Genomic DNA, 24,008 nt, shown 5'->3' on the forward strand with positions numbered 1-24,008 from the left:
AACTCCGAAGTGCTAAATCAAAAGAGCTTTGAAGCACAAGTTAAGAGCCCTCATTGCATCCAAGAATGGAGACGGCTAATGAAAATAAGAGGTGGTTTCAAGGAAAGGCAAGGAGGGGTTTTAATTCTTTACCTTGGCAACACATCAAATGAACTGCTGCTTCATACAGTAAGTTTGTTTCTTTCAAGTAGCTTATCCTGAATTGTTCATCCGTTTTGACTGTTTGACTAATTGAACATCCCTTTTACTTCAATAAAGTGAAGGAAACAAAGCATATATTTAAAATGCACTTACTAACAATCTGAAATACTCAAATAAAGGCTCACTGAATCTTCCACTTATTATTTTATCCTTTTTATGAGATATTAGGACCTCCTAGTTTTCTACATTATACTGCTAGATGTTTTCAAAACAATATACGATTTCTGTGATAATGCCATGGAGGCCTGTGAGAAGGTTTCTTTTAAAGAGTATAATTAAATAGTTCACTGAAGCAGAATATTTTAAAATAGGCAGTCCTATAAAAAGGATATGTATTTAAGCAGCTCACCAATTATACTGAACTTTCGGAATCTAAAGAACTGAAAACCATATTTCCACGCAATACCAAGGATAATTATGTTTGCCTGTGTATACTTAGTTTTCAGGATTTTTACAAGATGAGCACATACATGCTTCAGCTACTTTGAATAAGACATGGCATTTTCCTATTAGCATTTGGTGGTGGAAAAATTGACCATAAGGAGAATGTCTTTTTGCTTACCAAATTCTTTCTGCCCAAGGAGCTGCAAAAAGCTGCAAAAAGCAATAATTCTGCCTACACGAAAAGAGATTTTACATCTACGGTTGTCAGGTTGTTAGGCTGTTATTGGTTAGGTCTCCAATCTACTCACTGGCAACCCCTTTTTATCACTTCTGAATGTCTGAAGGTATTCTGGATTCCCAGATTTCCAGTGGGGAATGGTAAGTGTTTAGGCCAAATTGCTGGGTAGAAGGAAACCTTTGGTTTATATAGGTATACATATATAATGTTTATAAAATGTATCTATCCCTATATACACAATCATTCTAGTCACCACTGATCACAGATTTCCAAAAGAAATAAAGGATTGCTGCTGAGTGCAATCAGGCCTGCAAGGCAGTTAAGGTGAGCAAAGACAGTCCTCAGGGCACGATCTAGCATAAGCAGGGCAGGAGTAAGTGAGTACAACCCAGTGTAAGGAATGGTATGACACCTATTGCTCACATGTACTTAGAAACACCTCAGAGGGAGACAACAGAGAAGAAATTAATTCCTGGGGTAGGGTTTTTTTTTCCCCTTCTTTCAGTTGGATTGTCCTGCTGGAGTTGTCACAGGTTCTGGATGGATGGGTCTTACTTCTATGGCAATAGAAGTGAAGCACCAAATGGCACACTGGCACACTAGAGCTGTGTGGTAATCCAGACATGATGACTCATTCTGAACTAACAGTCACTTTTGAATCTTTTCACTTACCATGGTTTCTGCGGTCATGATTAACATAATTTAACAGCTCTTTGCTGCAACATGAGCTTATACATGCTGAAGCATCAGCACAACAGTAAACACTAAAAACATTTCAAAGAGAAGACCTTGCCAGAAGAGTCATAGAAGTAAGACAGAAATAAATGTGAATGTGTTTATGTGCATAGATACATACATGTATACAAAAATACTACTAGGAGCAAACAGCATCCAGGGAGAAGCAGCAAAAGTCTGCAGTGTGTTCAGACATTCTTGGCAGAATTCATGTCATGTTCATGAAGTCATGTTTATGTCTTCAACCTAATGAAAATTTTTGTGTTTTTATTGTATTTATATGTCTGAATTGTGAGATGAGAACAAGTCAAGTTGGCCAAAACTAATAATAATAATATCCTTATCATACCCTGAAACTGCTAAGAGCCCAAGGTACAAATCAGATCAAGTCCTGATTAGAAGCCGTATTTGCATTCAAGTGTGTAATGTTTTTGCTACCTGAAAATGAAATGTTTCTTCCTCATTGTTAAAGACTATAAGCTTTTAATTTTTCTTAGCAGATAAAATACTTATTTTCAAACCACATTGGTTGCTCCCAAATTATGGCTTGTAACAGAAATGCCTAAAATTAATAGAAATTAGAAATGGAATGCAGATTTATGGTTTAATTAATAGAGGAAGATAGAGAGAGACGGTGAGAGTTAAACAGCGATTCAGCTTCCCTTATAGCAGATTTCACTGCCAATTGGGTGCTCAGTGATTCTGAAAAGTCAGGTCTCAGCACTGGCTGAGCTTTATGGAAGTCTTCCATTTACTTCACTGGGGATAGTTTAGGCCAGCACTTGATTTTCCTTAAAATCTTTCTAAAAACCTTAGATAAGCACACTTCAGAAATCAGAAAACCAGAAGCTTTAAAACAGCATTGAACACCTGCTGTGAAAATTTACAAGCCCACACAGAAAATCAATGTGCTTTCTCCCTATTGCAGGTATGGAGATAATGAGAAAAATGATTGCAATATACTGGCTCATAAAATAAAAGTCACCTGAAAGTGTGAGGAAGCAAGTATTATTTAACAGGGCTCATTCAAAAGAAACTTCAGACTTTTATGCCATAAATTTCCATTTTTTTCACTGTCAAAGGTGAAGGGTTATGGATTATGGGGTTTCAGCTACAAAAATGATTCAGTTATCAGTCCAGTGAACCAAAAAGGTTAATTCTTTTTTTTTTTTTATACTATTTGCTCTTGGCCACTGTCAGAGACAAAATATTGGGGTAGATAGACCCTTGCTCACTCCTAGCATAGCCATTCTTGTGTTCTTCCAATATCTGTCCTCACAGATATTTGGATAGTTTCCTTAAGGTGTTTATTTGTGTCTGGAACTGTTGGAAGAGGATTTGAAATATCATTTGAACTTGAGGAAAGAAAATCAGGATTTAGAAATGTTGTTTATAAAAATAAGTAAGTACAGATATTTTCATGTGTGGTACTTTGATGGCAAGTCAATGATCGTGGATAAAAATGGGTAGCGGGCAAAGGTCTGTAAGAGTGCAATGATGTTGTACATGTTGGAGTTGGCCTCATGGGGACAAGAAAGCTGGGTGAATGACTAAGAAAATAGTCTTGGACTGCAGAGATTTATTGGAGATCTAAATGATTGTCTCCAAAAACTAGTGATGGTTCTCACAACTGCCCTGCAGACAATCAGCTGCAAGAAGCTGGTGAATACCATGAGGCATCTCTGGTCACTGAGCAATGATGCAAGTACTTGGGACTTTGGAGGTGAAAAGGCAGTTGACAGGTGTGCTCTGGTGAGCTGAGGTGCCCTGCCTGTATGCTTCCAGGCTTGCATCAGTCAGAAAGCCTGCTCTGCACACCACTTTCACACTGGTACTCTGTAGTCAGTCAGGGAGCAATCTCACTGCTGTGTTTACACCAGCACGAGCTCCTGCGTGGGTACAGCTAGGTTGATAATGAAGTGCCTCATACAGCTTCAGCCCGCCTTGCTTTCCTTAGAGAAAGAAGCTAACTCTTGATACTTAAACTGCCTCTGCAGAACAGGCTGCGTCACTAACCACACTTCTTCAGGTAAAAAAAATACAGCTTCCTGGTATAGGAAGAATCTTATTATTATGGGCTCATGGTGGTTATGCCTATACAGGGATAACAGTCAGAGGGAACAAAAGATTAGGAGGTAGTCCTGTTGGTGCATTCTTTAGGGCTTTTCCTCTAAAAATAGCTTGCTCCAACTGTTGTGGAGATAATGCTCATTAAAATGGATCTCTTATCTTATCTACACCAGCAATTCTTGTGGTCCTGTCCTTAACATGGTAAGCAAGCAAACAGTCCAGTGAGAAAGAGTGGTATTTACTCTCTTCAGAGCATGAGCTGCTGATTAAAAGGAGCTTGTTCTTCTAGTTACAGAAAAGTATTACTTAAAATATTAAGCTATCAGTTTCATTTCTTCATGAATGAGACCTTTGCCTTTACCCCCATGAGGTGCTGAGGGGCCTTTGCTGGGTGAAATCCCTTACTGCCCATTGTAATCACTCACCTAAAGGGCCTCCCACTCAAAACCTAGGTCAAAACTGGTTTAGTGTTTAAACCCTGAGACAGAAAGACAGAGGAACACTTGATGTAAACTCTCTCCGCAACAATACAAAATCTTTGTCAGATCAGAAAGAGTTTGGTGCACTTGAAGAAAGCGGAATGATCACTTTGTATACTGTGTCCATGTGAATGACAGTGCTTTGGTCTTCACCTGGACCCCCAGGCTGCCATGTCATCTGTGATGTCTGATGCATCACGTCTGATATTCTTTTGTTCTTTCCATGGTTTGTTTGTTTTTTAACTAAAATTAAAAGTTGACAGACAGCACACTTGAGATCTCTCTGTCTGTCAGTATCAGGTACATCAAAGACAGAGTAAGGGATGAGACTGTATGAAAGTGGGAGAGGAAATAGATTTTGGTACGGAGCAGGAAGTACAAAAAGTTTTCTGATAATGTGAGAAACAGCAGGATTTAATTATACAGTATATAAAATCTGGTTATTGCAAATTCTCCTGGAAGCTGAAGCATGTGAATTTCAAGGAGCTGACTGGGAACAGGCAGCACAGATTTACTATGGTGAATTATGCCTCACCATGAGATGATGAGACGATGAGATGATCTGACCATGAAGAAATGACTGGCTCCATGGAGAATAAGAAAAACAGTGGATATCATTTATGTTGACTTTAGCAACGTTTTCAGCATGGTCTCCTGTGGTGTTCTTCTAGTTTATTGGACTAGATAAGTTGTTGACAAGGTCAGTAACTGAACTGGACTGGCATGCTGAAAGGTCGACAGATCCAAGTGACTGGTGTCTATTTACTAGTGGCTTTCCTCAGAACGCAGCAGCAACACTATTTTGCATTTCTATTAACAATCTGGACAGTGGACCATAAGGCACCCTCAGTAAATATGCGGAGGATGCCAAATTAATGGGGAGTGGTTAGTATGCAGGGCTGCTATTCAGAGCAACATTAACAGGCTAGAGAAATGAGCTGACAGAAACCTCATGAAGTTCAACAAAGGCAGAAGGCAAATCCTGTCTCTGAGCCAGAACTGCCTGTGCAGCAGTACTGGCAGGGTGCTGCTTGTGTAGAAAGCAGTTTCACAGAGAAGGACCTGGGGTCCTGATGAGCAGAAAGTTGAACATGGGTCAGCAGTGGGCCCTCTCAGCAAACATGGACAATCAATACTGGGTTGTGTTAGCAAGGACATAGCCAAGACATTGTGAAAAGTGGTTATTCCCCTCAAATTGTCACTTGTGAGGTTGCATCTGGAGTACTGTGTTCAATTATAGGATCCCCAGTAAAGACACTGACAAACTGAGCAAGTCCAGTGGAAGGCACTTAGGGGGCTGAAGCATATGATATGTGAGGAGGGGCTGAGGCAGCTGGATTTGTTCATCCCAGAGAAGAGAAGGATAAAAGGGGATATAATTACTGTCTTCAACTACATAAAGAGAGGTCATAGAGGAGACAGAACAAGACTCTTCTTGGAGATGCACAGTGAAAAGCTGAAAGGTACCAGTCACAAGTTGTATCAAGGAAAACGTTGATTAGATATAAGAGAAAAATTTTTGACCACAAGAGTGACCTGCTGCAAGAAAGGATGTGGAATCTCCATCCTTGGAGACAGATACTCAAAATATGACTGGGGCCATGGCCTGAGCAGCCTGATCTAATTTCAGAGTTAGTCATGCTTTGAGCAGAACGTTGGACTAGATGACCTCCAAAAGTTCATTCCAACCTAAATCATTCTGTGATTCTATAAATTATTATGTGTCATTTTAAAAAGGTTCTAGCTGTTCATGTGGAGTTTGAGAGCTGTTAACTTTGCTTAGTCTGACCTGAAGGAAGAAGGATCTAGGTATAGTCCTTGCTACAGTGTTGCATTCTGGAACAAGCTTGGAATGGGATGACTACAATTTGCTTTATAGAAAGACAATATTTGATCCTTTTGAACATTTAAAATGTTGTCTCATGCAACTGGCTGCTTACTCAAGGTTGTTTAACATGAAGAGCCTGAATCCCAAGAACCATAGAAGCTTTGAGTCCACTTACGGTATTGTCTTTGACATAAAAGAATCCTTTCTTGTTTGTCTTGCTGTTAGAGAGGCTACCAGTTGTATTACAGCTAATGCCAACATCTAGATGTAATGAGGCTTAAATGGGAGCTAGGTGGTTGCAGAGTTTTCTCACTGAGAGCCCTCATTCAAAATAGTCTTCATTTATTTCTTTGGGAATGCTTCATAGTTCATGGGCTTCATGAAACTGATTTAAAGAAGGTGTAAATGAGAGAGAGTGATAGTCTTGATGAAGTAATACACTTAATCTGACCTAAGACAGAGCTAAATGCCTCTTTTTTGGAAATGTCAGAAATCATTGTAACACAAGCAACATTGTAACTTAAGCAACTGGTTCAAGTTAAAATAATCTAAAGAGTTACATAAAATATTTACCCATGTGTTTTCAGATATCTCCAGGCACCATCAATACTTCCACCATTACATCCATATTGATTCCTGGTATCACAAGAGATCAAATTCTGAGCGGAAAGGTTGTCTGTGATCTGACCCTCAGAATGAATTGCTATTCTATCTGCTGCAACACCTGTTTTGAAATAAATTTTCTGTTATCAAAAACAAATAATTACTCACAAATTCACGCTGGTTATTTTGAAAGAGGGACTGAAATACAACCTCAATATTTTCTGACTGTGCAGATATCTTTACAAAACAATACAGAGATAACCTGTATAGACTTCCGAGAGAGAGGGTTGTGAAACTGCAAAGCATCATGAGCAACTTTGCTGTAATAGTATAAAACCATAGATCTACTGGTTATTACAAAGTCCCACATATCTAAACATCAGATGAGGCAATTACATAATTTAGCCTGATAGTCTCTATCATGTGTGTAAATGCATATTCATCTCTGGTTGACTTCAGCAGAAGATGCAAATACTTCCCCATCTCTCTGCAGCTGAATCTCCAAATCTCTTTTCTTTCTTTTCTACCTTCCTTCCTTTATTTGAGAAAAAAGAAAAGCAAAAATGAGCAGTCCTACAAAGGTGAAAATTCAAGACTGAAAGCATGTATTGGTTTTACTGGAAATAATATTTTGAAATGGTCATATTAATGTGTAAATGTGGGATTCTTTGGACCTTCTTCCTTTATTGCACAAAATTCTTCTGAGATAGACACCTTAGATGTCTGAACTCAATCAGATAGTCATAATTCTAAGTACTAATACATTTATGCACTGATTTAAAAGCAGATTAGGTTAACTAAATTGTAGGTGAAATTAAGCCACTTCTCCTTTCTTTAACGAGTGATAATGAAACAATTATTAAACCCCAATCTCAGTCATTAACTGTGCTTAAATTATATTTTTATTATTGTTAGCCCTTCATTTTTGAAACTGAAAGTAAAAAAAAAAAATCCCTTGAAATCTAAAGCCCCATCAAAATCAACACTAACATCAGTGAACTTTGGACAAGACTGCCAAAGAGTGAATCTGCTGATGGCAGCTGACAACAACTGTGTTTTGTGCTTTTGTGAGGTGTCACATGATAATGAATTTATTTTAATAGTTGTAAAAGCTTTTTACTGAAAAGGTTTAGAATTACTCATGATAAGAAAAAATTATACAGCAGTGCTTGTCTATTAATTGAGCAACAATTAATCTTACAAAGAAGGATTGAAAATTCAGATTGAAAATGTTAGATGCATCTAAACAACATGAGAAGGCATCTCATAATATTTAGCATTGAAAATAATTATGCGAATTAAAATCAAAAGATTCACTTACGAAAGGGAAAATTTAGACTGAATATCTGGAAAGTCTTTCCCTCAGTGAGCTCTGTTTGTCTCTGCAGCAATCTGTCAGGAGAGCTGTTAGAAGCTCTCTTGGTTTTCTCTTTTAAAACTACACTGGACAAGACATATTGGTAACAGAGTGTGTTCAGTCTGGCTTTGGCAGAGAGCTGGGATTAACTGACATAAATGCTCCTTTTCTTCTCTTACTGCTGTGATTTAAAGAAGCAGTTGCAGAAACCAGCACCTGGGAGGACCCAGTGGATGGATCAAGTCATAAAGATTGATTGCATAATTTTTTTCTCTATCTTTATGTATCCCAATACATACTGAGATTTATTGCAGCATAACAAAAATGAACATAACTAATCGCCGTAGCTTCTTTGGAGAAAGTGACACAAACATTTGTGACTGTTTTTCATAAAACCAGAGGTTGTAGCACATGAGGTTGAATTGCATTACTGACATTTCTTTGCTTACAGAATTTGAAAATAGTTTCTTCCACAAATATCTAGGAAGTTTCTGGGTTTTCTTCTCATAAAATTATTGAAAAGATCATACTTAATTTACTTGATTAGCAAGGGTTGGACAATGGTAAATGCACAAATATATAAATACATATAAAAAAAATAAAGCCTATCTGTTTTAGGCTTTCAAGTCAAGCATGTAGTTGTGCAAGCAAGGGATGCAGATTTTTTAAAAGTTATTCTACCAGTTACGATAAAGTGCATTAGCCAATTCATTTTCTACTTTCTGTCACAAAAAAATCTCCGTATGTTACACAAACTTATGAAAAGCAAACAAAGCTCTACAGCTTAGATTGACTTTTTAAAACTTTGGGACAACTTAGAGGGAAAGCTGTAGCAATTTTCACTGTTCCTATTTGTTGATAAAAAGTGAACAGCAAGCCGAAATTATTTCATTACTAATCACTACAAATTTTCATCACACTTCTAACATCAATGACATTTTTAAAAGGAGAAAAAAATTAATATTACTTGCGGTTGAAAAAGCCCAGGATGCTCCACAGTTTCGTTGATCCAGAGGATCATGAATCCACTCAGGCCACGCATAAGTGGCTGCAAAAAATGCAGGAAATTTTTCTTCTGGAAGTGAGTTTCCCTAAAACAAAATGTAGGAGATCTGTATATGTTTCAATTCATAATTTTCTCTTAAATTTTACCCTAATTTTGTTTTTTAAAATTCTTAACTTTTAAATTGAGGAAACCTAAACCTTTGGCACCTGTGGCTTCCTGAGCATCCCTGTGGTGGTTACCCTGTGGCTGGACCCCTTGAGAGTAGGGGTGTTCTGGCACTCCACTAGCTGAGCTGGAAAGCTGAGCTCCACAACTGCCAACCTGAATGACCTGTCCAGTTTCTCTCTGATTTTTATCTCAAACAACAATTCCCTATGAAACATTAACTATGACCCAGATGGCATTTTTTGGAAAGAAATGCCTTCTGCTACAAATAGCAGTGAAGTACCTGTTACCCTATACTCCTTGACACGTGGCTGTAGATAGGAAATTTTAGTTACCATGGGGGAGATATCAGTACATTAATTTGTCTTTTACACAGACGTTTTTCAATCATCTCCAACACTTATTCTCATTCCAGAATGAAAATCAAACACAAGCTTTACACAATATCCACATATGCAAGAACTATCTGGTACAACTGCTAATAATCTACTCTGTGTTCAGCATATCAAAACCATTGACCCATTTTTTTTACTGTTGAACTTTATGGAATGATTGCTTATGCTGTGCAGGGAAATAAGAATGGCCACACAGAATTGCAATATTAGTCCATCCAGTCTATCAGTTTTTCTCAAACAATTGTTGATAACATCTGTTCCAGAGAAAAATACAAGATACAAACATGATAATTTGTTCCTAAACAAAACATTCCTTGATGCTTCTTTCTTATAAGCAGGCTCATACCCTGAAGCACAACAGCTTCTAACCTGTTCAAATTCCTTTATTTTACTTCAACTTACGTAGTCTTCTAATTCTGGGTGTCCTTGCTGCACCGTTTTTCTAAATTGCTTATGTGACTTACAAGACTACATAGCTTTTCCTAAGATGATTTAACCATTTGAGGACAGTTCTTTCAAACTATATCAGGACTCTTTGGGGAGCAGAACTTTATCACTTTGGCTGTATCCAGATCACTTTTTTCCATACATGGGGAAACAGCAGTGCCACCATCCATCTTGTACACCTGGATTTCCCACAGAAAACCCATGGCTGAGAAGAAATGTGTAAGGAAAAAAGAAGCTTGTACCTCAGGTCTGTATCTGACATTAGATTGGGATACAGACTCAGTAACTCTCAAGTGCTTCTAGGTTCACTATATTAGATGCAGGCTGTGAGTCCTAAATACCATTAAAGTACACTGCAAGCTGTTAAGTGCTTTTGAAAGTTTTACCCCCACTCATAATAAGCCAGTAATTTTTTCAATCTTGATAAAATATTAACCTCAATATTTTGATTGATCACTTTCAGAAGTCTGGTTTTTCAAAAGCTTGTTAGATACATGGAACTTGCAACCTCAAAGGACACACAGAAAGCAACAGTTAATTTAAAGGCTATCTTGCTAAACTATCATAGGTTCATTATTAATGTGCAAGCACAATATTTACTTTGAAGATGAATCATCACAGGCGAAATCCCAGACAAATAGTGTTTCTTTTACATTATAAGACTGCTCACTATCAACCAAGCAAAATTTGGCAAAGGTTGTTTAGCACACTTATGTGGGCAATGGCTGCTTACAATGCTACAAATGAAGCAGTGGAGAAAAGCAAAATTCTAAACTGATCTGTGGTCTGAGACAATGTGTTACTTTATGTATTCCTAAACTTCTGCCAATGTATTTATAGCCTCATATTGTAAATCCCAGAGCAAATCCCTCATTAACCCTCAGCCTTGTCATTTAGAAATGCAGGATTTACCTGTAGCCAGAAACATTAGCTTCTTGTCTGAGAAATTGCTACCCTGATATTGAGAAACACTGCTGGTCTGTGACAAACAGTAAGTCTAGACAATTGTTTCTCAATGTATGCTCCATGGACCAGCCTCAGACAGAACAATGCAACCAGTAAAATGACTGGCAAACTATTTTTAAACCTTCATATGTGTTCTCTGCAGTGAAGCTAATGGTCTGGCGAAAGCAGGAAGGTGAGTGGATATAAAAGAACACGTACTTCAGCTATGACTTCTTTAGAAAAGTTAGATGGCCCATCAGAGAAAAAAGGCTGAGGATCACTGACTTTTCAAAACTTTTCAGTTTTTCTGAGGGAAAGCAATATTTTTTAAATGTAGGAAAAATGGACATCACTTGCTTTGTGAAGACAAAATGGTCATGCATGACCTTCAGTTTGCAAGACGGAGATTTACAACTGTTGAGATTTTTTACTATGAAAAGCCATGTATCAGAGGAACAGCTAGTGTACTTTCTATACCTTTACATTGTCTTTACAAATTCTTTGATACTTAATCCAAAATGGTGCCTTATTACTAAACTACACATTCCATTTTCTTGTAAGATGGCACTTAGGTGAGCACCTTGTTGCCGGTGGGTGCAGACCCCACCGTTGTTGCCATAACATGTACTGACAGAATACCACCAAGACTGCATCACAATGTGTTTTAAAGGCGTGGCAATTATTGTTGTGCTACATAGAACTTCTAGAATTTTTACACTATCTATCCCCTGCAGTGAGTAAACACTTTCAAAATGCCTTCTCAGATAACACACATGACACTATTGGGAGGTTCAGCTTTGTCAGGAGTCACAACAGTTTTAGTGGTCTGTTTAGCTGTCAGTCTATATTCAGGTATAGCCATATTCTGCAGTAGAGGGTCCTCATTCAGATTTAGTTCTTGTTCCATATCATTGCCTTTTAGGTATTTTAATGTGCCATCGCGTTAAACTACCCTTCCTGACATAAGCATCACCTTATTGAGCAGGTATAGTCTTTTATTAATAACAGACCTTTTAAAAGCTCTATGAGCAACTTCAAGAAGTTTGTGTTTTCCCTAAGATGAAATGTAGCTCTGTCACACCATGTAACTGGAAGTAATGTTATGAAGCTATATTTGTAGTTGGATATGTCAGTCAAAGAAAGAACTGAAAAGCCTCTATTCCACAACCAAACTTTTCAACACTCCTGAGAACTAAGACTCTGCCGTAGATATAAAGTGGTTAACACAGAAGGGCTTTACATTCTTGAATCTTTTTTTCCATGCAATTAAGGAGCCCCTTCTACACAAAAATGTTTTTCTCAAGCATGCCCAAAAGACAGTAGGAAATAATCAGAACAGCTGGCCCTTAGGTACCAGAAACTGTCATTTATTCCCTAAATAGTAGACCAGTAACATGCTGACGAAATGGTTTTTATTTAAAGTAAAAAAAGTTGTATTTAATGAATGAGTAGCTATGGTTTTACATTAGCAAAGCTGCCAGGTTTTAATCAGGTCAACACAAGACAGAGCCAAAAACTCCTGAACACTAATTGTAACCTTTTTATCAACTAAATATATGACTTTGGGCAAACGACTTGCAGTTTTCTCACTTGCTAAACAGGAAAGACAGTAATAATCCCAGAGAATGCATGAATATTTAATTAGTGCCAATTTATTCACAGTAAGTAACTAGTACTTTGGCCTGCAGGTGATTTAGTACTCAACAAAGTCACTTAAAGGTCAAGCCATTAAGGTTTGGAGAATGTCTCTGAAAAATATTAAAAAGTCATTATTTCTGAATTTCATCATTCATATCTTTTTACTCTCTTCTGAGCTGTCACCTAGTTACAGGTGAAGCTTAATGAAAACACAGTCATGAAAACTCACTTGTTTTTTATTACTTAGGACTTTGTGTTAGTATGCTTCACAAAATATCAGTGACAGAAAATTATTCATGGAAGGTGAAGCAGGGGCAAGTGTCTCTGAAAATCTGGTAAGATACTTATTGTAAAAAGTGCCTGGAAGTTAACTCCATGGCTACTGTTGATTTTCCAATTGGAAGAATCTGTTGATGTGCCCTGGGTGAGCCCAATCCATGCTATGAAATTGCTGGATCATGCAGTGATGGTAAATATGGAGCTGACTATGAGTGAAGAAAACCATTTTTTTAAATGTTTTTGTGAAGTATTAAAATGTGGCAGATAGGAAATTTCCTGAGGCAGAACAAGGACACTAAAGAGATGATGTTCTTCTGGAAAACTATAGAAGGGGACAGCTCAGGGAGATTTGGATCTTCACAGGAAGCTTCAGAAAAAATATTTTTACGTCAAGACTAGCTAAGACAGAAAACACTGGCATAAGACCAAGAAAGTTCTAATAATTCTGAAGAGAAGCTGTAGGTAGGAGACGGGCTCATGTACAGTTCAGAGCAATTTTCTGCAAGCTCAAAGAATTCTCCAGAAGCTGAGAAAGTCATACAGAGATTATTATTTTGTATTTTTAGCTTTTGTAAGCAGAGAGAAAGATTTCTTAGAATACTGTGCAAAGCTTGTTCTTCCAGCCACATGTAGGACTTCCTGAGGGCTAAATGCATGAATGTGAAAAGCTGGATTTCTGGAGAAGAATGCATTGAAGCTCCTCGGTTGTCTGGCAGGGCCAAAGGTAGTTGGGTTGTATCTCACAGATTTTGTAAAAAGATAGCAGATAGAGAAAATATGCCTGAGAAATGTATGAGTGGAACAAAGGCCATAAGTAGCGTAGCAGTCAAAGAAGCTACAGGAAGCTTAATAACAATGATTCAATAGGCCGGACACAATGCAGTACCACTGAGTGACCAGTTACCCCAAACTGAATGGAAAAGAGGAAATATCATAAAGAATTTCTTGTAACCTTCCTTTTCTTGTTTTCCTAGGTGGGATTTGTCTCACCTAGCTAGATATCTAGTAATGCAGATGTCAATCTCTGAGCTAGGTACAAGATATCCACTTTTGGCTTCTGCTTATATAAGCATCACACTGTATTCCTCAAGGAAAAAGCCAACAACAACTACAACAAAGCAACCTCAATTGTCTTGAGCCTCAATGCAGTTCACTGGTAATTTGTGGCAAATACCTACTAAATATTGCAATAAACTCCTTTATGTCATTGTCTTATTTCACTTGCTGTCTTCAACTGAAATGGATCCTTCTTTGACTATGAAGAGTAGTCTAGCAAATCATATGAAGCAAAACTCCAAAGCTCAATTTCTGTCAACTTCTTGCTCTGACAACCCTCCATAGTGTAATTTTGAGCAAGCTGGCCAGTCTGGGCCACAACCCAATGCCTCTCCATGCTGGTGCAAGCATCCGACTTTGTGTGGGACAAAGAACCAGTCTGCATCGAGTGAAAAGATTAGAATTGTTAAAATTGTTGCAGAGGCACATGGCCCTCCCCCTCTTTCCCAAATTCCCTGCCAAGTGGTAGCTCTGCACTGCTGTCCCCACAAGGCCTTCTGTGATGTGGAAACCCTTCTGCCATACACATATACAACAAGCATCAACGACTGACTTCAAATAGATAATCAAATGATATCACTTGCCTGAACTATACAGAAGCCAAAGGTAAAAACCTGTTATATTTAATGTGATCTGCAAACCTTGGATCTGTCTATTTATTCTTCCAATTTTTCTAATTTCACAATGGTGAGGTAGTTTTTTCAGTCTATGATTTCCATAATTTTGGGTCCTCTGAGAAAGAGACTGATCCAAACTACTGGAAAATCTACTCTGGATTCAATAACTATTTATTTCTTCTTTAATTGCTTAACCTACCTACATAACTTAAAGTATATTTGCTTTGCTGCAGAACTAATTTGAACATAAATATATGATAGGAAATCTAATTCAGCTGCCATGAAAATGGCCATGGCCAAGAGGTTTAGAAAGCTGACAGTAGAAAATCAGCTCATTTTCCCATGTTTCCTATCACTTTTCTTTCCATTTGGCCAAAATCCCAGCCTCTTACTGCATCTTTACGTTACTTTATCCTAGAGCTTCTTTCAAAGATTGCTTTTTAGTCTCAGCCTTAATGCACTATGCCCAGATTTATTTTTTTTATGGTTACAGCTATGTGTGCAATGATTAGCAAATGGAGAGGATGGTATGGAACCACCCTAAAGAAGCAAAGATTTTAAACAGCAGTGATCTACAATGATAAGTTAATACTGGTGCACAGCTGCTCAATGGTTAGCATTTGCTTTTGCTCCTCCTTGTTTGATGTCCATCAATAGGACCACACACCCTATGGCTTGGAGAACTATTCTGGGAGCTTCATATTCAATATGGAATAATTTAGTGTTAAATCCCTGAATCCTACTCTTGTAATTGTCCACATCTATTTTTCCATGCGATAAAGTTATTAAAAAATTTAACAATTGTACATGACACTTACTGGAGCTTCTCTCATATTCAGCAAGGAATGAGATGGTGGGAAGGTGCCCAGGCGCTTTTTGAAACCTTCTTCCACTGTCATTCCCCAGAACTGACTGTAGTTGTCAGCTTTCCATCTTCCTCACAGACAGAAAATAAACAAAACCCAGTTTTTAATACCTTGCTCCTTTGTAAAAGCGCTGCTAACAATAACATCCAGAAATAAATCCTTCAAATTACATTTCAAAACCTTGTATTCGATATGCATGAGAAAATATTTAGTATGGGTTCTTCCACTGCAAATGAGTGTAGGATGGAGCAACACAGCAGTATAGGAAAAGAGGTGATTTGAGCTCAGCATCATGTCAGCCTGCAGGAGATGAGCAAGCAATGCTTCAGAGAAGTACTGGAAAACAAGATGCTCAGCCTTAACAGTTACTGTTGTCTTGAAGTTATGCTCAAATTATGCTTCAGACCAGATGCCCACAGAGAACTAACAGCTTCATGTGGTGAGTTACATTGCCTTCAAGCTCTGATGCACCAGCAGTGAAACACTGTTGAAGCCAGCAGAAAGCCCAGCTGACACCTTCTGCCTGAGCTTTACACCAATAGCCAGGTTGTAAGAAAGGGCTCCCCATGGCTCTTTAATTATTCCCTCCCTACTCTCAGGTAGACTAGACTCAGATTGTAGCGTTAGCCTTGCAAACTGTATGCAAAATGGAAAAAAAATACCTTGCAGCCATACACATTTGGAACACACTGAAATTTATTATTACTGGAAAAGAACTGAGCCACAAGGGAGAGCATTCCTTTTACCCATTTCTTTCTTGCTTGTGTGCAAGGAGCAAGGAAGTGGGATTCATGCTGCCCAAATGAGAAGCCTCATTGCTCTTGGTCTGCCTGTAGTCAGGGAAGAGTGCAAACACCTGCAGAAGTTGAGTCATATCTCAGGTGGGTTTAACCACTCTGTGGTAAACTTTACCACTTACCACTGGCAAGAGAGAGGTGAAGGACTCCAGGTGCCTAACAATTTTCTATCCTAACTCAGTTGGTTTGAATGTCTCTCATGAAGTAGAAAATGTTTTGGCACTAAGTCGCGGCTTGAAATTTGAGCAGGCTTCATTGGTGAATTTAGCACCTCATCTCCTAGGGAGGCAACCCCTGTATCTCTGTCTGTAAACGGCCAGCAGGCTCCCAAGGCACAGGTCTGGTACTGGGGTGTCCCTAATCCCTCTGCATACCTCGGGGGAATGAGAACTGGTAGCAAGAAAAACACAGAGCCCCACAGAGTTCTGATATCTTGGTCCCCATTTGGCCCATCCTCTCCCCTTCCAACACTACCTAGAGTCCTGTTATGTGGAACAGTGCTCTTGAGGGAGGACAAAAAATTACTTTAAATATCTATCCCAAGTAATAAAGTGAAGAATAAGGGAAGATGATCTAAATGGCATTTTGTGAGCAAAAAAAAATTGTACTACATTTGGAGAATGTTTTAGATAGATGTTTACAATGTCAGCTCTTACCACCATGAGACTTTCAGTATCTTTCCATTTAAAACTCTATAATCTGCCAGAGATTTAGGAAACTTTCACAGATGTACATTTACTGTCAAATTGCTGTAATGTAATTGGGGAAGGAAGAGGTGGGGAGGACTGCATAACTTGTAATTTGCACATACATACAATAAGCCATACAGTGGTTTACAACAAAACCTTAAAATGAAAGTGTTCTCACCCATAATCTTCAGAATTGATGTGCTGAATTAAGTCTTGGCGAACAAGGCATACTTCTTTTGAACACCTCCAGAGACTTTGGAAGCATTTGCTGAAAGGACAAGAATATCACTGAGCAGAAAATGAATTGTGAAAGGAAAAATATGCACTTTAACAGCAGAAGGAGAATGGAGAAAAAGAAGCATAAACAATACAAATGTCACATAGTATTTATGAAAACACAATGCTACTTCCACTACTTCACTACCTAAGGAATCCTAATTGGAATAAGGTGGGAAGGTTTACTGCTTGTGGGAAAGGTGGTATTTGAAAAATTTTGCTTCCATCTTTGTGAGACCAAACCAGGGAAAAAAGGGAATGTCCTGTAAATGAGATGTTTTGAGGCAGTTTCACTCTGGAAATCCAGAAAGGAGCCATGTGGCCATAGACACCTTGCTCCAAGGACCCTGGGCTAAAGCCAGGGCAGTGGGGGCCCCAGCCCTGTTTGGGTGCTGCCGGAGCCCCCCGGGATGCCCTGAGGCTGGAGGTGCAGGGCTGGCTTTTGGAGAGGCAAAGCAGGGAGGTGGCTCAGGCAGCTGACTGCCGGGGCCAGCAGCAGAGCTCCCCTGCCTGTGCTGTCAGCTCCTGTCCCCAGGCAGAGAAAGGAATGCTCAAATGGTTCGTCCCTTACCTACATATACATATTCCTAAGTATATATATATATGTATATTCTTTCCTTATGAAATAATGTAAGGTCTCATCACTCATGCCAAAGAAACAGAGGAAGATGTTCTAAAATAACTCCCTAAACTTTAATGATATTTGTTTTGTCTGCATTCAGGTCAATGCCCAGATCTGGGCTGAAACCTTTTCGACTTAAGTCAGAGCCAGCAGATTGACTGAGCAGGAAAAGAATTAGGCCAGTGAGGAGGAGATTTTAATACCCTCATCTTCATGTCTCTATTAGAAAGCCCATTGACCTCCTGCCATTCTTCAAAGTTGGCTGTAATCTAGTTCTACATTACCTTAATACAGCACTACTCTTCCAGCCATTTTGATTTGATTACATGTTTAATATGAATTTAAGGATGCTTACTACCTTAATTCCTGTTTCATGACATATGCTACATAAAATTCAATTTGCTGTTCTCTGAAACATTACCAGGAATTGCAGTTGTCTTTAGTTATTGTTCCTTCTCCGTAATATTGGCCATCTTTATAACAACCTGCCAACATAACATATAGATATGTGAAAAAAAAAATCATTTTTGAAGTGAATTAACTCAAAAATCTTGCTACTATTGAATTAATTGGTTGTATGCGGTATGCATAAATTAGTTGAAAGTCAGCAACATCTATTTCCAGTTTCTTCCAAGTAATGAAGGCAGTTTGATGTATTTTAATTTTTTACCAGGTATGTTATCATTCATAGTAAATAAATCACCAACAGATTCAAAACACTCACTGAAAAATTATTATCTTACATGTAAATAAAAACAATTCTTCAAATAAGGTTATTTTCCAGTAATAAACTTTAAAAGAATACATTTCTAATAAAAATAATTTTCTAATTGGCAATTAAAACAGAAATAAGTTTTTCCAGTCATAGAATTTAAAAAACTAGTAACTATTCCAAACCTGTTGTAATACATTCTTTTTCCTTACCAGTTTAATTCCTCTTTGAAAAACAGATAGATCAATTATGTTTCAAGGCAAATGTATGTTTCATATGCTCTCCAAAACCAAGTATAAAACCTAAACTGAATGATGATTTTTCCAAACAAATACATGCCTCCTAACTTTTTTCTTTGATAACACTTCACTGAGAAAAGACTTTGTGTGTGTTTTAAGTTCTTCCACATAAACTGTTTCTTCAGTGCACTTGATTGTCAGAGCTTCAATAAAAGAAAGACGCAGAATGCCTGTGCAGGGCTTTGGATCAAGTCTATAACAAACATTGTACGTTTATCACGTGGGTATTTTTTTCCAGCCTGTTCTCACAGTTCCTCCGCTGGTGAGCCTACAGGTAGAGATCATTTTCCTTCCCCCACTGAAAGGGTTTGGAGCCAGAACCCCCAAGTTCTCCTTTCTCCTTCATTTTCAAGAAGCTTAAACCATATTTCCTATTAATATAGTGTTGACTTGCATTTGCATTATATCATGCTTTTTTCCCACCACAAGTGTGAGGAAGGCCACCCCCCTCTCGTAGCAAGGGCTGGAGTTTGTCTGCCCAGACATACACATGTATGCCTCGGCTGCCTAGGCTTTCTTTATTGGCAGGAGAGAAATATGCACTTCTAAGCCATAGTTAATTTAATATCAAATTGCAGAAGTAGACTAGAGCTGATGAATTAATTATAAGTGGCTGTCTTTCCCTGTTAGTCACACAGCAGGCTATGTTAGCTAGTGCAGACGTAGGTGAGATATATCCCACCTAAGCAGTCTGAGGCCCAAAGTGTTTGGTCTAATTCAGCCTCTGCTAAGACCTGAGACATTTTTCAGAGAATACCCAAAGCAAATTACTTAAGTGTCACAGTTTGTCACAGTCTGCCACAACATCATCATCAGACAGTAGCTGGAAGGAGGCACCAAGCGAGATATTTCAAATATATTGAGGGAAGGAAGTATTGATGCAGCGTCTGCGCGACAGGATGGAGCCTCACTGGAGCTCTGCTGGCAGGCCTCACCGCCCATGCACGAGAAACAAATGCAAACCTGGGCAAGTACAGAAGAAGCTTTCTAGTAACGTATGCTTAGGGAATCGAAGATTAAAACTCTACAGTTTCTGTAGTCTAGCCAAACTGAGACTTAGAGGGCCAGGAGTGCTGCCTGAGGCATCAGTGGCAGAGAGCAGAGATATCTAAGCTAAAAGACTCTGTTTGCATGAGAACGCAGTGAGATGGTCTGGCCATCAGTATATTAGGTTGGAATATTAATATATTAAGTGGAAAATTAATTAATTTGAAGGTGCAGCCTGATGACTTTATGAATGGGATTATATGATGTGAAAATCATGATTGGAAGGAAGAGTATTTGATAAATGAGGACTTCCCTCCCAGTCCAGCATTCCTATACCCTTATAGTTCTTACTTTATTTGCCCCCAGTATTGATGTAAGTACTTCTGTCAGTGAAATGCCTCCAGGCTTACTCAAGTATAGGCCAGATCCTGATTGTGCAGTGTAAAAGCAATTAGAAAACTCTCTGGATGTCATTTTTATACCACCACCAGGGCGAGATCCAGTGTGTTGACTCTGACAGGGCTTTTTGTACCATCAGAGTAATTGAAACAAGAAGATAAAATAAATAATAAATATAGTCAATAAATAAAACTCTAACAGTTCTTCTAATAACAAAAATTAAAATAATAATAATAATAAAAAAAATCCAGAACTTGTATTTGGTATATAAGGCGGGAATGTGCAGTTTCTTCTGAAACTAGACAGGAAAGCCAGCGAAACATACTGAATGCTGGGTTCATAAAGGCAAAGTCAAAACAGTTCCACATAGTGAAATCAAGACTGGCCCTTGGCATGGCGCACACCCATGGAAGAAGTCACAGCGTAGCTTACTGCTGCCGTGCACCAAATTGGTGAATAGAGGGGGATCCAGAAATAAAGCGCTGAGCAGTTTTATTGCTGTTCTTTCCAGCCCATGTAAAGCACTTCAGTTTATTGGTTTATTTAAAGTAATATGACTCAGGAAGCACTGAAAGCAAAACCACAGGCAACCAAAAGATCAAAATCTTCCAGGTGAAAAGTACTTTGGAGTATGTGATCTTCTAGTGCTTAAATAATTCTTAGCCAACAGCAGAAGTGTAGTCTCAGTTACTAAAAGTCAGCTAATATCCTTCTGGCATTTCTAAAAATGCTTCATAGTTTGCTTAATCTTCAGAGAGTCAGTCTTTTCCTTTTCTGCATTTTTTGCCTTCTAATTTCATTCTCTCTTCCATTAAATAGTCTCCACTAAATAGACTAAAAAATGCTGCAGACTTTCCATCAATGAAGCACTTCAAGGATCAGAAAAACAGGATTTTGTTTTGAGATGAGACATAAAAAAAAAAGATATAAGCTCACCTATAGGACAAATAAAGGTGCTTGAATAGAGTAAATATAATTGCTATTTCTGGCAGGCATGTGCAATCCAGAAGTTACAAAACAGTGAACACACATGCAAACAATTACATTAAGAAAGGCAATAAAAATATTACCCCTCACTTATTCCCTTATCTAAACCTTCTGTTACACTTTTACCTTTTAGAGGTAGACCTACAGCAGGGCTGACATGGCAAACTGCTGCAGGTTTTGTAGTGATTCATTTCCATGAAAGAGTTTGCCAAACTAGACCCACAGGCTGTCAGCTCTGGAGTGGAAACGCTGCTAAATGTTTACGTAGAGCTTACGACAGCAAGCCCCTGATCTGTTGGAAATAATATACACCACTGCACGAAATAAATATGAAACAAATGTCTTTATTTACATAAATCATAGAACATTCTTTTAGATGATTAGAAACACTTTGGAAAATCCAATTTGTTTTACAGCATTTCTGTCACTCCCACTTATGAGAATTTGGCTGCATCCCTGGCTTAAGAGCACAGCCTCCTGAAGAGCTTGTAGTCTGATTGCTGGAATGCAAGCAGCAGGGTTATTGCAAAGAAACAGTTAATTTTAAAAAGTTATGGTGGTATTTTTGTTGATTTTAGGCTTTTGAAAGTTTGGTACAGTCTCCACGTTTTCAGCCAGATTTGGTTTATCAATAGTAAGAAGCTACATAATCTTGAAATCCACTATTCTAAACTTTTCTCACCAGCAGAGATTTGGCCTGTGCAGGAACCAAGGGATGACCTTTGTAGATCATTTTTTTCCAATCTCCAGTTCTAAAAAAAACCAGACTGAGTTTAGAGTAGTCCTGGAGGAACTTCCACTACAAACTAACTAGTAAGAAACTAGAATATGCCAGAAATCCTTGTTCTAACCACATCCCTTCACTTATTCCTGCACCTGAACTGTTACAGGAAAAATGGTGTCCTACAGAAAGCTATGCTGGATCAAAACTGTTGCAGAATACCTCACAGCAGTATCATTCAGGATAACCCTCAATTTTCTTGATGATTTATTAGTACTGAAGGATACAAAAATTTAGAGGTTGCTGTTCATTTTATGTTAATCCGCGAAGATCTATTGAAATTGATGAGATTACACTAATTTTGATCTAATGAGGTTATCTCTGAGAAGCTGCAGGTAAAACAGAGGTTCTGTCCAGCAGAAATATGATCTAACCAATGCTAAAAATCTGTCCCTACAGACAAAAAAATAACAGCAAGCATAATTCTTACTCCAGTTTCATACTCAGTGTCTTTGTCCACTAAGTCTTAATCACATTTTTAGGATGTACACTATATATATACTGATTAATCAGTAATTTTACTTCCAAGTATATTTTTATTGTGGTGCCAACTGAGCATTTTCTCTATACGTACCCGATGTTGGAGGTAGCCAACGCTCATCTGACCTGGTGGGCTCAATGGGGTTGTCACAGACTTCCCAGTAGTCACCACAACAGTCTACAGGGCCAGGAGAACCTGAGGCACAGAACTGGTCACAGTAACATATAGCTGCTTTGGAGATGATGTTAAAGCTGCAGTCATCATCTCTGCCTGTGCAGCAGCCTCGTATTCTGCAGGACCTTCCCTGATACAGACTCCTTTTTAGCCTGTTCCACTTTGCAGAGCCATCGTCTTCAACAGAATAAAGTCCTCGGGGGAAATTTCTTCTAGAGTCAAGCTGCTTTGCCATCCAAACTTCACTTGCAATGCAATATAAGAACAAAATCTGACTTTTGAGCCACATTCTTCTGCCTCTATCAGCCTTTTTTAAGGCCCTCTGTGCTTCACTTTATCTGTAAATGTCCATTTACTGTAGATGTAATACCTTCAGTTAGTATTCAGAAAGAAATCTGAACAGAAAGCTGCAGACTATGGTTTTCTAGGAAGACTCTGTATGTGTTAATTATTAGTCAGACATGTTGTAAACTGATTTATTTGCCCAAGATCCAGAGATACTGGAAACAGAGACACAACTATGTATTCATCATTATGAAACATTGGGTGCATTCTTTTGCAAGTGAGAAAGTTTATAGTAAAGGTTTCAGAATTAAAAAAAAATATACATGGTCCAATATTTTAGTTCTATACTTTTATCTTCTAAAATGAAAACAATGTGAGGAATGAGTGCGTGGTGTGAAAGCAAGCGCTCTTTCTTTCAAGCTTCATTTACCTGTAACTAATATGTTCTCCTTATGATTGGAAACTATATACCAGTTTGATTGCATTTCATCTACATTTTCCTTTCTGATATGCAGGGCTATATCACTGCAGTAAACTTATCCTTCATCCCCCATTTCAATCTTGTTTCCAGTTATCTAGCTTAGCTGTATATGCTTAATTTTGCACTGTTTTACTGTGGGCAAATTAAAAAAAAGTCAAGTGATATTCAGTATAAACTATTACCCAAAGATATTCTTTTAAGGTTTGCATTTCTTTAGTAAAATGAACTTGGTAATCATTGTAAATAGAGTAATAAATACACACTGATGAGTGCTCATTCCTATTTAAAAAGGAAATGGCTGTAGTAATAATATCAAAAAGAAAAAGAGAGCAGATATCAAAAGATATGTCTAACAGCCTTTCCTACTTGGTCTATGATCCCCAGGTTTTTCAACAGCGGAGCTAAAGAAATATGCATGATACTGTTGCCAAAACTTAAATTCAGGAAAAAGCAGCAAAGAACTTTGAAGTTCCTAGCAGAGGTAGCACATAAGGCTAAATTGCAAAAAATATCATAGTTTGAAATCTGAACAGTTACAAGAGAATTTAAGTCTCCAAAGCTGAACAAGCAGGGGCAAAAAACAGTCATCCTTCTGTCTCCCTTTTGTAGTAAATGAGACAAACCTGGAGAAGTTAATGGCAGACTGTTTTCCAGGGAATTGAGGGAGTCTTTCCCTTTGTGACTTCAGCTGGGCTGTTCAGTGCTGCAGGAAGTCATAGCATCAAAGGG

At 38.2% G+C, this 24,008-nt stretch overlaps 1 protein-coding gene across 1 annotated transcript in view; it reads right to left on the reverse strand.

Moving 5' to 3' along the window:
• Window positions 1–22,873, reverse strand: part of TINAG (tubulointerstitial nephritis antigen) — a 49,919-nt gene extending 27,046 nt beyond the window's left edge. The window contains exons 1-6 of the mRNA XM_087776084.1: window positions 22,433–22,873; window positions 18,115–18,178; window positions 16,974–17,063; window positions 15,262–15,376; window positions 8,863–8,986; window positions 6,509–6,659 (exon numbers count right to left, since the gene is read on the reverse strand). Of these exons, the coding sequence (XP_087632210.1) occupies window positions 6,509–6,659; window positions 8,863–8,986; window positions 15,262–15,376; window positions 16,974–17,063; window positions 18,115–18,178; window positions 22,433–22,802 (914 nt within the window). The 5' untranslated portion in view covers window positions 22,803–22,873. The remainder of the gene's footprint in view (window positions 1–6,508; window positions 6,660–8,862; window positions 8,987–15,261; window positions 15,377–16,973; window positions 17,064–18,114; window positions 18,179–22,432) is intronic.
• Window positions 22,874–24,008: the final 1,135 nt, after the last annotated feature.

The sequence above is a fragment of the Nipponia nippon genome, unplaced genomic scaffold (assembly GCF_047370975.1).
Source record: "Nipponia nippon isolate SJK-2023a ecotype South Korea unplaced genomic scaffold, ASM4737097v1 scaffold_4, whole genome shotgun sequence".
Classification (NCBI taxonomy): domain Eukaryota; kingdom Metazoa; phylum Chordata; class Aves; order Pelecaniformes; family Threskiornithidae; genus Nipponia; species Nipponia nippon.